General features: G+C 31.3%; 1 protein-coding gene across 11 annotated transcripts in view; it reads right to left on the minus strand.

Annotated features, from left to right (window-relative positions):
* Positions 1-14,440, minus strand: part of LOC139498830 (coiled-coil domain-containing protein 60-like) — a 44,457-nt gene that overhangs the window by 2,904 nt on the left and 27,113 nt on the right. For 4 of the 11 annotated variants that reach the window (XM_071287401.1, XM_071287399.1, XM_071287400.1 and 1 more), the window contains 8 exons: positions 13,237-13,432; positions 5,754-5,871; positions 5,110-5,158; positions 4,631-4,743; positions 3,346-3,486; positions 2,169-2,333; positions 1,165-1,258; positions 705-740 (listed from right to left, as the gene is read on the minus strand). In XM_071287401.1, coding sequence (XP_071143502.1) covers positions 705-740; positions 1,165-1,258; positions 2,169-2,333; positions 3,346-3,486; positions 4,631-4,743; positions 5,110-5,158; positions 5,754-5,871; positions 13,237-13,432 — 912 coding nt within the window. Of the gene's footprint in view, positions 1-704; positions 741-1,164; positions 1,259-2,168; positions 2,334-3,345; positions 3,487-4,630; positions 4,744-5,109; positions 5,159-5,753; positions 5,872-12,135; positions 12,184-13,236; positions 13,433-14,440 lie in introns of all 11 variants that reach the window. The other 7 variants (XM_071287393.1, XM_071287395.1, XM_071287392.1 and 4 more) reach the window with 3 other exon arrangements.

Consider the following 14,440-nt stretch of genomic DNA (forward strand, 5'->3'; position numbering starts at 1 on the left):
TTTAAAAATTATATTAAACCATCTGATCAAATACTTGCTTGATAAGATTGACGAAGCATAATCTGTATCTGAAGTAAGATCAAAATTTTATTTTCAAGCTATATTTAGACACCCTGTAAATAAAATGATTAATTACCATAACCAGAAATATATACATGCAGTTTTCATTGGTTCAGAGTTAAAATTGAAATAAATACAACCCATTATTAGACAGTTTACTTATGATGTTTAGTGCTTCTCTCTTGTCTTAAAGTATGTATTATCATGGCCTATAACATTTTTCTCTGGATGATCTGAAATCCTCTAAAATTTGACCTTCTGACCTCAAAACTAATTTGTTTGTTTTTTCTGTATTAAATCTCTTAAATCTCGTGAAAAACTTCAACATTTGGTAAGAGTTATTTCTGGTAACAATGATATTAAAGGGAGATAATGGATACATAAAGATACAGAACATCTGGGTCAAAGCTTTATGAAGATCGGACCAGAATCAGTACATATATGGATAAAATAAGAGACTGCTGCAGTGTTCCTTCAAATCTAAAAGAACAATACAGCATGAGTATAATCATCACAAACAAACTGTCTGAGGGTGTAATAAGTGCAAATAATCAACACTAATGCAGTTGAAAGCATCACATGATTCTGTTGATGAAAACATTTGAAAATCCATGCCAAGGAGAAGCAGGGATCATTCCACTTACTCTCTGATGTTTAAAACTCCCAGAAGATTCAGGTTTCTAAAAAGTAAAATCATACTCTATCTTCTAATTTTAATTGAAATATCTAGGTATCAATCTTAATTTAAAGTCTCCAGAGAGGTTTAATAAAAAAGCTGAAAAAATTATATAAAAATATATCAGTACAAAAAAAAACCAATTATGAATGAAGAGTTTTAAAAATTCAAAATGACCCCCAAATTTACTTTCTCAATTTATTTTTGTTTATCATGTTTATAAGACATTAACATTGTTTCAGTGGCAATTATACCACATGACAGAGGCAGATACAGGACAGTTTTATGACAGCAGAAAAAAATCATTGAACATTTTTTTAAGATCATTCATCAGAAACCACACCTTTTCACCAGTTTAACAGCCCCTTTATGAACCTGCTTACAGATAGCTGTTATATTTGACCTTGAGAATAACTCTATGAACTTACAGATCCAAATTTTGACTTGAATTTGTCTATTATATGTTTATAATGCCACTTGTTCTGTAAATCTTCAGGTACATTCCTCAGTAAATCTGTTAACCTGTAAGTAAATGTGGATTGAATTTATTTTCTGTAGTATCATTTTATGTGGTTCCAGAAATTTTTGCTTTTTCAAGGCTACATAATTTTTGATTGCATCATCTTGACCTATAATTTTAGAACTAGCATATGTTTTTAAACTCTGATCTTATTTTTGTAATACATAACAAACTGTTTGTATACAACAACATTATAATTTAGACCAGTTTTATTATATACATCGTTGTGAATACAAAGTAAATTGTATATGTAAAACAATCAATGTGTATCAGCCAACTGTGATGGTATCAATATCAGTCACAGTTGCAAAGGTTTTATCAAACCCCTTTCCTGCACGACGTCATATAATCGATACTAGTCACAGTTCCAAGGGCTTTAACAAACCCCTTATATGTCTTATATTTATTGAAAAGTGAAAAAAAAACATATAACTTAGTTGTACTTGAGGTACATGTATATGTAATGAAGTGTATATGATTTGGCTTTTTCAACCCTCAACCTATACCTTATTGCTATTTGTCCGCCATTACTGGAAATCACAAAAGTTCTGTAAAATTTTGACGTCATAATTGAAAATAACTGACCCCACAATGGAAAAGTGATAGTTGTATTCCGTCAAAAGTTCAAGCAGAGCTCCTAGGAATATATTGGTGTCTCATTTTAATACAGGTGTGATTTAAAAAAGTCAAATGATATTTTCTATTCATTGCTTGCTATATATAGCTATTTCAAACACATACATAAATCATTCTGATTTTACTAGAAATAACAAAGAAACAACAATATCACAAAATGCATAGATATTTCCCCAAATCATAAATGGGAGATAATTCTTACCAATTTCCCCAAATCATATATGGGAGATAACTCTTATCAATTTACCCAAATCATAAATGGTAGATAACTCTTACCAGTTTCCCTGTTCTTCCATTTGTTTTTTCTTCAACTGTTCGTTTGTCGGTCTGATGAATAATTTATCACTTCTCTCTCTCATTTGCCGTAAAGCTTTATGGAAGCTAGTTGTTCTCTGACTGTTGATAGCTATAAACTTATTCTGGCATATCATCATTCTTTGTCTAAAATACACCAATCAGAAAGCTTGTTATTTAAATTATTCTGACAAATCAACATTAATTGTCTAAAATACACCAATCAGAAAGCTTGATATTTAAATTATTCTGACAAATCAACATTTATTGTCTAAAAATACACCAATTAGAAAGCATGATATTTAAATTATTCTGACAAATCATAGTTTGTTGTCTAAAACACACCAATCAGAAAACTTGATAATTAATTCTGACAATCATAATTTTTTTTGGAAACACACCAATTAGAAAGCTTGATATTTAATTTTGACAAATACTCATTTATTTTTGGTGGGTACCAATCTTCGAGGATTTAGGAAAACTTACATTGGATTTTTAATTTCAGGGTTTTGCCAAAGTCTGTATACCAGACTATAGGAAATTTATTATTCGTTAAACATTTAATTTCATGGCTCATCTTAACACACAAAATCCACCAAAAATTGATATCCACCAAATAATAATGAACCAAAAGTACACCAATAACAAAGCATGATATTTATACTGATTTTACTATTTGGTCTAATGTTTTAATTTTACAAATGACAGAGAAACAGTTCTTTTATTGCTGTTATTTTTCTGACAATCAAATGAATGAATGTTGAGGTACTTACAGTATCAATGAATAAAATCATTTATATTTCAACTTAAACTTTCTTTTTCTTAAATTTGTGCACAACTAACATTTACCGTCTCAGCTATTTTTTTCTTATTTATCATGATAAAGAATGATGCATTATAACCTACTGTGTTTAAATTTTATTTTTGACCTATGAACAATTTTGATTCATCCCTGATGAGTTTGATGCCAACAAAACCCACATAACAAATTATAAGCCATCCAATGGCTCCAACAAGCGTTTTTTTTCAATCATTAAAGTAGCTATTCATTGAAATACATCAAAAAAATTATAATTTAACTTTTTTATGCAATTCAATGCAATTACTGTCTGCACAGGTAAACAGAATAATGGTTTCTTATAATTACAACAAATCTTACTTTTCTCTATGTTCTAATTCCTCATGTAGAAGTAGCGCCTTCTCCTCTTGTAATCTTCGAAATTCTGTGTTGATTTTATTAGCCATATTACCATGTTTTAGACTAGACCTTGTATTTTTGAAATGCATCAGTGCAGGTGAACTGAAATATTTATAAAGGTAGCTTTGATATATATCTAATATGTAATTAAAACTAATATAGGCTATGAACGAGCAAATATTTGTGACCTTTGACCTGCAAATTCATTTTTGTTTATGTCATGAAACACTGTAATTCTTAGTAGCAGTGCTATCAATTTTTTCTAGTTTGTTTTTTATTCAATAGTTTTGAACTAAGTAAGAACGTGTTTCAATGTTCAGTAAGGTAAAAAAAAAAAACACTCCATAATTGGATTTTTTTTAAGTGAAGAGAACTCTACAAGGCAGTTAAAAATTGTTAATTAGTGAATTATTTCCCTTTGATGACAACTTTGGATTTGTTTAAAAAAAAATCATTTGTAAAAAAATATATGCAAGTTTTAATTAATGCAATGAATTTCCTGTCATATTTCTAACATTATATATAATTATTTAAAAGATCTGATTGATAAAGAAACCTTCCGATTGTAAACGCATACCACTTTTCCTATCCTTTAAAGATATTTCAAATCCATTGAATGTTAAAGAGATGAGAAAAATAAAAGCTTCATAGAGAAATTTAAGATAGACGGTCGGGTTGTTGTCGCTTTGACACATTCCCCATTTCCTTTCTCAATTTTACCTTTGATAAAGATCTTCTCCAATTTCAAATTTCAATATATTACAAAATTTCAATGCAAATGACTTAAATTTTTGGTCAGTTGACCTTATGTCATTTACAGAACAATTACTTTTGGAATTTGAATTCAAACACTTTCTTTTGTATAGGTAACCAATAACAGGAAAACGTTTATTTTCTGTAATGTCGGGACAAACTTGAGATTGGTTTATTTTTAATGATTGGCAATTTCTTTCTGGACTTTCTGTGATAAAACTTTAGTCAATATCCAGGAGTCAATTTCACAAAAAAAGTCATGAACAATTCAGTATACTTACAATCAATCTTAGTCGTAAGTTTTTTTTATGAAATCGACTCCAGAGTACAAAACTTGTGCTCTTGAAACACTAAATCTAATTTTTTTTATTGGTTTTTTTTTTTATTCTTAGCCTCTGTATGAAGATTGTTCTCAATATTTTCATCACTGTAACCCTTAGTGTTTAATACAAAATATTTATACAAGACTCTATTGCCCCTTTTTTATCCCTACCTTTTTGGACGTATAAAATGTACATCTGCCCTATCCTGTCTCCCAGGCATTTTGTCCGTTTGATTCAATGATTGTCGAACGAGTTGTTCTATTTTGGCAACTTTTGTACTCCTCTGAAAAATAAATGTTATCATAAATTAAAAAATTAAAATTTGTTTAATTTAATGCGACCCCATAAAATAGTTCTGTTTTTTTTACCTTCAACTGGCTATTTAATTTTGAAATAATTATAGTAACCTAATATTTAAGGAGTTGAGAAGAAAAACCTTTCCCATTTGGAAACTCTTACTTAAATATCACAAACAGGGTAATAGAGATTTAAAATAATATTTTCACAATCCTGTTTATTGGGAAATATCATGTTTATTTATTGCCTATTTGGGTGTCCCAATAGAGAGTTTTACAAAAGTCTAAGAGTATATGCAAGTATACAAAATATCTTATGTACAAAGAAGATGAAAGTTTGTTTTTTATGTTACCTTTAATTCTGAAGCTGTTTTGGCTAACTTATTTTTTTCTTCATTAACTCTGAAATAAAAAAAACCATTTCAATTCATTAAATTGTTTGTTTAATGGCTTTCCATTGGTATGAATATTTGAGGAATATTATAAAAAAATAAAATAAAAAAAATAATTATTTGAAGTTTTCAGTGACAGTTGTTATTAATAGTCCTTTTCTATGTATGTTGGTATTTGTTTTTGTTGTAGTTCAGTGTTCCTGTTGTTTCTTTGTTTTATTCTTATAGTTGACGTGTTTCCCTCAGTATAAGTTTGTTACCCAGATTTGTGGTTTTGCTTACAGTAACCAAATTATGACTATTGAACAGCAATATACTACTGTTGTCTTTATTTTTCTATGTATACAGTTATATTGATGGAGATTTTAACAAGAGTTCAATCTCAGGAACTTTGTCAGCTGTTGTCTAATAACTTTCTTATTTGGAAAATCAGGAGTTGACGACATGTTTTTTTCCTGTCTATTGTTGAAGATTGAATGGTGTATATATCCAGGAATTTGCAAGTCTTCCTCAATCTGCAAAATTTGTACCCACGAAAATGAATGATTCCACAGTACTCCTATCATTGAGGTGGGGGTATAATAAAATACATATATTCAATTTACTTATTAGTCCACTTTTCTATGGCAGCACTTTCATCTTTATCAATGGAGTCTTCTGTCTTTGTAGCACCTTCACTGCCTGCTTTAGAACCTTCAATATCTACAGACATTCGAGAAGTCCCTAAAACAAAGAACAAAATAATTATAATAATATGAAAATATTAAAGTGATTACATTACAAACAGAGGCCATGCCTTTTTCAACTTCGTTTTACCTAAAAAAAGATAAAAATATAATCAGTATTGCAAATCTTTAATTCAAAGTACAAATAGGATTGATTATTGGTTGCTTAATGTCCAGTGACAAATATTTCATGCATGCTCAGGACAAATTGGATGAAAATTATATAATGCAGGGTTCTCACTAACGTTTTTTGAAGGCAAGTCCACTAGGGCTTGTCATATTTTGCCATGGCGAGTTCGAAGGTGAGGATGCAATTTTATTGATATATTATATAATTTCAGTCCTCATGACAAAAGGACAAGTATATCAAACAAAATTCAGATTATTCTTTAATTATTTTTTTTTTAACCTTTGTTATAGAATGATGATGTATGTTCTCAGTTAATACAACAGTTTACAATTTTGATGCTTCTTTGGACTCTCTAGACAGATTTTAATGAGTCCCAAACTCATTGACTCGCCTTAGTGAGAACCATGTAATTATGGATGATGAAGGTATGGATCCTCCGTTGTTTTTCGGAAATAAACATGATGCTGAATGATGATGATAAACTGTGATGATGTGAACATCTCCCATGTATCAAATATAAGTAAACTTTATAGTTACAAAATATGAAATATCTGTTATTTTGATATTAGATGAGTGACTGACTAGAGAACTGTTACTTCAATGATTTACTAGACATTAGTTTTATTTCTATTTTGAAACACACATGTTACAGCGAAAAAAATTGGCAAATAACTTTTTCTAAAAAACATTATACAATTTTGGACATATTTGAATATATTTGGTGACTTAGTTGGTTAACCCTTTAACCCCCAGCGTGATGGCGACAACCATTCTTTGATGACCCGTATGACCCTCCATACTTTTTTTGAACTGCCCCAGCTGAACTGCATGATAGCGGGGACTTCAACCAAGTAGTTCATGGTCCATCAACTCTTCTCAGATGTCTGTTCATGAAAATATGGCACTTTGAAAGCCGTTTAAGAGTTCAATATCGGAAAAACATGAAAAGTAGCCAAAATCCGGTGGGGGTGGGCATCTTTTGATGGCCACTACGTAACTGGAAGTGACTGTTGGCAAAAACTATTATCATATATGCATGCATAGGTGGTATAGGAACACGACGAGGTATACTATGGCCAATAGGAATCTAGTCTGTAAAATCTAGGTCACCGTTTTGTCAAAAATCCATAAAAACGGACATTTAGGCAGACCTGACTTGACAATAATAATTCCCAAGCAAGACACTGAAGTCCAATATACTCCCAGCTAGCATGAATGGACTACTGTAACTATAGGGTAATACTTGAATGACAAAAAAACACAGTCGTGTCAGTGTTCACCTCTCAAGGTCGTTTTGAAATCGGAAAATAGACGGAAAATCACCATTTTTCACTGGGGGTGGGTTCAAACCCACGAGAAAATATTGCACCTCCCACCCCACCCCCCACCCATGCCATCCGCCCCCAAATCCCAATAAGTAGTTTAATAGATGAGCATCAGTTACAGCATCAGGAGTTTGCTCATTTGCATATAATTTGCATATGTTTGCAAATTTTCGAAAATGCCTGATTTTCCAAAAATGTCTTGGGGGCGAATGAGTTAAACTAAGGTTGAACAAGAATGTGTCCACAGTACACGGATGCCCCACTCGCACTATCATTTTCTATGTTTAAAGGACTGTGAAATTGGAATAAATTCTCTAATTTGGCATTAAAATTAGAATGATCTTATCAAAGGGAACATGTATACTAAGTTTCAAGTTGATTGGACTTCTACTTTATCAAAAACTACCTTGACCAAAAACTTTAACCTGAAATTTGCACTATCATTTTCTATGTTCAGTGAACCGTAAAATTGGGGTCAAAACTCTAATTTGGCATTTAAATTAGAAAGATCATATCATAGGGCACATGTATACTAAGTTTCAAGTTGATTGGACTTCAACTTCATCAAAAACTACCTTGACCAATAACTTTAACCTGAAGCCAAAAACTTTAACCTGAAATTTGCACTATCATTTTCTATGTTCAGTGAACCGTAAAATTGGGGTCAAAACTCTAATTTGGCATTTAAATTAGAAAGATCATATCATAGGGCACATGTATACTAAGTTTCAAGTTGATTGGACTTCAACTTCATCAAAAACTACCTTGACCAAAAACTTTAACCTGAAGCCAAAAACTTTAACCTGAAATTTGCACTATCATTTTCTATGTTCAGTGAACCGTAAAATTGGGGTCAAAACTCTAATTTGGCATTTAATTTAGAAAGATCATATCATAAGGCACATGTATACTAAGTTTCAAGTTGATTGGACTTCAACTTCATCAAAAACTACCTTGACCAAAAACTTTAACCTGAAGCGGGACAGACGGACGGACGGACGGACGGACGGACGGACGGACGAACGAACGGACGCACAGACCAGAAAACATAATGCCCCTCTACTATCGTAGGTGGGGCATAAAAAGGCTCCTGAGAAATTGTATATACCCTTGGTTATATTTGTTAGCGGCAATGATCAAATGGAACCACCATTGTTAGCATAGATATAGATCCCTTATACCAGATCATGATTTCACCAGTTAGTAGAAAATTAGTTAAAGCTTTTAAATATCTCTATATAGTAACTTGATTTACCTAGTTAATTAACTGTTACATTGGTTGTACATATAAAGGATAAAATCTTTGTCCAAATTCTTCATTTGGATATGATACATATTGGTCATTGGATTGTATTCAGTTTTAACATAGGTTACATATTAAACACCTCATCCCAATTTTAAGATTTTACCTAATTACTGTCCTCTTTAAGATGAACAGATTTTAAGATTAATTTATAGGCCTTGAACCAATAACCCTTCACCTTTTCTTTCCAATTCCACTTTGAGGGGTTATTGAAAGATTTATAACATACCATAATGAACTCTCCTTAAGCTTGCTGTAATAATTGACAAGTTATTATATTAAATGAATCTGCCTGTCCCTAACACTGAATGTACTGACCAATGAACCTGATCACTATTTTGGAATCTGCGACACTTGACCCTTTACATTTTGTGACACTTGAACTATCAATGCCATACAACAATTACTTTTGCATTACAGTGGCATCAAGACATTTCCTCTTGTGACATCAAAATTCTAGGGTAACATATGTGACATTCAGTAATGGCAGACAAATAGCAATAAGGTGTATACAATACCAACCAATGTACATGAGAAATTTCAAGATAGCAACAAAATTATGGGAAATAGCAAAAAACACACATTATGACCTACAGCTATATATCACATTTAAAATGTCTGACTAAATCAACTGCAAGTTATCCATTTTAAATTTGCTTTTAAAAGTAATCATTCAGATCATTAGTACATTACAATGGTATGCTTCTGTTATTAATTTGAAACAATTCCTAAATTTCCTGATTAAGAATTGTGAAACCCTGTCAGCCTTTTTTGCCAACATAAAATTGTATAAACAAAAATAAATTCTCCAAAGATCAATTTATTACAATATTTCAAACACATTATCTTAAATGATTAAATGATAAATTCATATTGTTCAAAAACTAAGAATAAGCCATGTGTAAACTGAAGTAAACCTGTAAACATAAGACCTACATATTTGGTCATGAAACCATTTACTGATTGATAATTGTAATGAAATAAGTCTATCCAAATAATTGTGTCTAGAAAATGCTTCTTCAGGCCTGCTGAAATTCTGGGCGGTTACGTTCTTGAAAAAAAATGGTTACTGAACATTAAGTAGTGCATTCTGAATGAAAATAAAAGACGTCTTAATTTATTATGCATTAAAACTATTATACACAATTTTTCTCTAAATCTACAAAAACATCATCTCATACAAATACAGTACAGCACAAGTGGATTAAGCTTTTTCCACCTGCACACAGTAGGTGTGGACACATGTTTGGGAAAAAGTTCAAGAATGTCTACCATACCATTTTTCTTTTGTTTCATCATACAATAGACTATTTTCATATTACTGACCTTTGACTCCGGATTATATAATTTGATGATTTTTTGACTGGTTACCTTGGACATCATGGTACCAAGTTAGGTAGGAGCAAGCTAAAGAAGTAAAACCAAGCTTTCAATCAGTACAATTTTGGGGCAAAATTACCTACTTAACTTTTTTTTTCACTACAAAATCATCGGAAAACAGTAAACTTTCCCCTCAAATTACACCGATTATATGTTTGATTACTTATTTTGGTTGCTCTTACTTGACCTAGTACCATGATGTCCAAGGTAACCAGTCGACAAATTATATTTTCCGGAATCAAAAGTCTGTTATATGAAAATAGTCTATTAACACTCAAAGTTAATCACTAAAATCAGATGAATATTTGTTTTGAAAATGATGGTACCACGTAGACTAAAGAGTGCTGTCCCCTGGCTATAAAGATAACTACCACAATCGACCAGATTTGAGACTTATTTATCAGTCTAAATGGTACTGGTACTTCAATATAAAAGTTAGTTATAGTGCAAATCTGGATAGGTTGATATCTTTTACAATTTCAATGATTTATCTTTTTGTGGTGGTTATGGCGGTGATAGGTCAGGTTAGGGTTAAATTCATGCATAACTGATACATTTTCTCTCACATTTATATATTTGCTGTCAAAAATACATTCACCTTGGGGTATTTGCAATATTTAACATGCATGAGAAACAAGTCATGAAAAATCCAAGCATAAAAATTTCGATGAAAAAGAAATAACATAAAAAATGTGGTGCATTGAATAACCTGTGTAGCAAATTACTTACAAGTGTGCACCACATTTTTATGTTATTTCTAAAAGACAGAAAAATATTACAGTCATTCCTTATAATTTAATTCTAAATTCCATTTTAAGCTGAAGTAAATCATGAGAAAACATTGATGACGTCATGGTCACATGACAAAATTATGTCTATGAGCTGATAAACAAAACAACATCAGCCAATTAGAAGACATGCTACATCAAAAATTAAATTATTAACAGTTATATGTAATAGATGCATGTGCTGGATGCCCACTGTGGTGAAGTGGACAAAGCTAAACCACATGAACTGTAGTGTATCTGTTCTACTCAAACATTATTATAAACTGATTAAGGTGGTACCCAACACGCTGACTAAAATGAATTTAGCTCATTTAATTTTCATAAAATTTTGACAAAATATTAACTTTGATCATTTGACAAAAATATAAAAAAATTTAAAAATTGAACCAACACTTTCTCGGAAAAAAATGGTTGGATATAAAGCAGTTTGACAAACACTTATTTTGATAATTGAGAAGCTTTATCTTTCCTTAACAACACAACGTGATTAAAACATTTAGCTGATTTTACAGAGTTATCTACCTGTAGTGTTAGGTACCACCTTAATCTACTTTACATTGATAGTTGTTTTCTAAGAAATAAATATAAATACATATACTGAAATAAATGTAAGTTATTTTAAATTCTTAATTCTTAATGATGTAAAACAGAGGGAAAATGCAAATAAAACATAATGTGCATGAACATGATACCAATGAATATCCAGGAAAAGTACTAATTAGATTGGAACAAAAACAGACATTTTGGATTCATTTAGTGGGTACCAATTTTCAATGAAATTTAATTTTGTGGTTTTGACAAAGACTGCATACAAACCAATACAAAATTACTTATTTGTTGAATTTTTTAATACCTGGCCATGAAGTCATAAAACTTTCGAGTCACTCAGTTTTTTGTTCTCATACTCTAAAATCAACCAATCAAAATGCTGGATTTCATGTTTTGAGCATGATTTTTGTGCTTAGATCACTGAGCAAAGTTTTACGACTTCAACCCCTGGTCTACTTTACCAAAAAAAAAATCCACAAAAATTGGTATCTCACTAATAAATGTGAATCCACATGTACAGTTACACATCAACAGATTAGAACATATTTACATATCATATTCAAGGTCTAAACATAAAAAGATGAGAAATAACATTACTGATCATACTTAAAACTAATGCAAGAATAATTGATTCTAAGACACATATTGTTTGATACAAGAGACTGTTATATTACAGGATAAAAATACACCAGATTCTAAAGAATCGAAGTAATAATACATGGAACAGTGAAGGTCAAGGAGAACAAAGTGACAAAGTTTTGTTACACAGGTAACCATAGTAACTCACCTATACTTCCCAAAACAAAAACTTTGGAAAATGCATTTTTTATTGCAACTGAAAACAATTCATTTAAATATATATCATATTATGTGACAACATATTTGAAATGCAGCAGTGATTCATTTTACAAAAAAAATGTTACAACAAAAAAAGAATCATTAGTTCATTCCAGTATATAATAATTTTTCAATTCATATCATGATTTTTTTGTAAAAAGAGATACAGAATAGTGTAAGCAAACTTATTTTTGCCAGTTCATTATTTTACCTATAGTCCTTTTAAGCCGACTTTGATAATATTTATGGTTTGTAAATAAGGGAAGATTAAAGTTTTATATATGCCTGAAAATTTGTATTCTGCGTATTTTCAGATTTGTTTAAGTGAGAAAAAAAAATTGCTCATGAAAATAAGTTGGTTTACAGTAATAAGTATGAAATCATCTTGTAAACTCTAAAATGATTGTGACATTTTAATTATAACTGTTTGACAGCCTACTGAAAAAAGACAAAATGTTTGCCTGCTTATATCAAACAAATATCTGAGAGATGAGAACAGCAATTACAGCGCTGTTCCTGGTTGTTTTGAGTATGTCTGTGGAGTTGTATCAACTGTATGCTGGGTTTTGCACTAACTATTTTAATAAGCTATATCAATTCTTTTCCATGCTAAAACATTTTCCCTACTCAACCTCTCTTCCATTTAAGATAATCATAAAATGAAGCATTAAAGTGGTCAATTTCTAAAGACTATAAAAAAAACACAATTGCATAGGAAATTTATTACTAAGTAGGTAATGTTTTAGACAGACTTTTACAATCATATATTCTTAAAAATTTCTGAAAACTTAAATGAGGAAAATACTGTTAGGGCACTTAGGGCTGTTCCAGAACTTAAAGCATGGGGTAAGGGAGTAACTTTTACTTAGACTTTCATATTGAACTTTGAAGCTCAGAAATTACCTTACTGTAATCGTCTGTTGTATCTATCCTTGTGCGTACCCTTCAAGCAGAAGAAAACTTTCACAATGTATGTAACCTACTTTTACTTGGACTTTGACCTTATTATTAACCTACTTTTACTTGGACTTTGACCTTATTATTAACCTACTTTTACTTGGACTATCATCATCCTTGTAATCATCATCACCATGGTTGTCATCTTCATCAGCACTGGACCTCATGGTACCAGACAAACCCATCGCAGACCCAGCAAGAGACGTTCTCCATGTAGCTGGTTTCTTTGCTGTGGTGGTTCCCCTCCTCTGCATGTATAATCGACTGTTGAATCTATCCCTGTGTGTACCCTGCAAAAGGAGAACTTCACTATATATTTAATATTTATGATGATGAAGATAAATGCATATTCAGGAAGACTACAATTGAGGAACCTCTACCCTTCGTTAGTCTACTGTTTTTTAATTTTGGTTCATTTATATGTCAAGAAGTTAAGTGTGGCGTCCATTATCTATTATTGTTAGAAGGCCAGCTGAAGCCCAACTCTGGGTGGGAATTTTCTCCCTGTGTTGAAGACTATTTGATGGCCTTGGGTGGTTTTCTGCTCATTGACACATTTCTTGTTTCCATTCTTAATTTAATTTTAATGTGATATTAAGATGAACCCAATTATATATATATTATTTTCTTTATAACAAACAATAGTAAATAAGAAGAGGTAATACAATGATTGCCAATGCAAAGAGACAATTATGCAACTATAAAGTCCAAAGGTCTTTGATATAACCAATTATGTTGTACAACCTTCAACAATAAGAAACCAGGTGCTCCGCAGGGCGCAGCTTTATACGACCCCAGTGGTTGAACCCTGAACAGTTGGGGCAAATTTGGTCACAATATTCAAGCTTGATTCTGTCTGAATTTGGATTGTGATCAAATTTTTGACATAATAAAGGTTTTTGTCACAAAATAAATGTGGTCAAAGATCTAACAAATCTACTGCACAATACTGTGCAATTGAACATTTCTTCTTGAAACTTTTCAAAATTCAAAATTTGAAAAATTTTGAAAAAAAAGGAAGCCCTTCAAAAAATGGTAACCCCCCCCCCCCAACTTTTTGAAACCCCCTTGGAGCAATAACCCTTAAACTCAATCCCATGCTTTCCATTGCAGGATTGAACCTTGTAGTACAATTTCAGAGAGATCCATACACTTAAACACAAGTTATTGTCATGATTGTTTGGGAACTAGAAACATGCTTCTTTTGGCCCTTTTTTTTAAAGTTATTATCCAAAAACCAATGTGTCTTTGGACGACAAGGACGCAGACGACGACAAGGACGCAGACGACGACAAGGA

The sequence above is a fragment of the Mytilus edulis genome, chromosome 12 (genome assembly GCF_963676685.1).
Source record: "Mytilus edulis chromosome 12, xbMytEdul2.2, whole genome shotgun sequence".
NCBI classification, from domain to species: domain Eukaryota; kingdom Metazoa; phylum Mollusca; class Bivalvia; order Mytilida; family Mytilidae; genus Mytilus; species Mytilus edulis.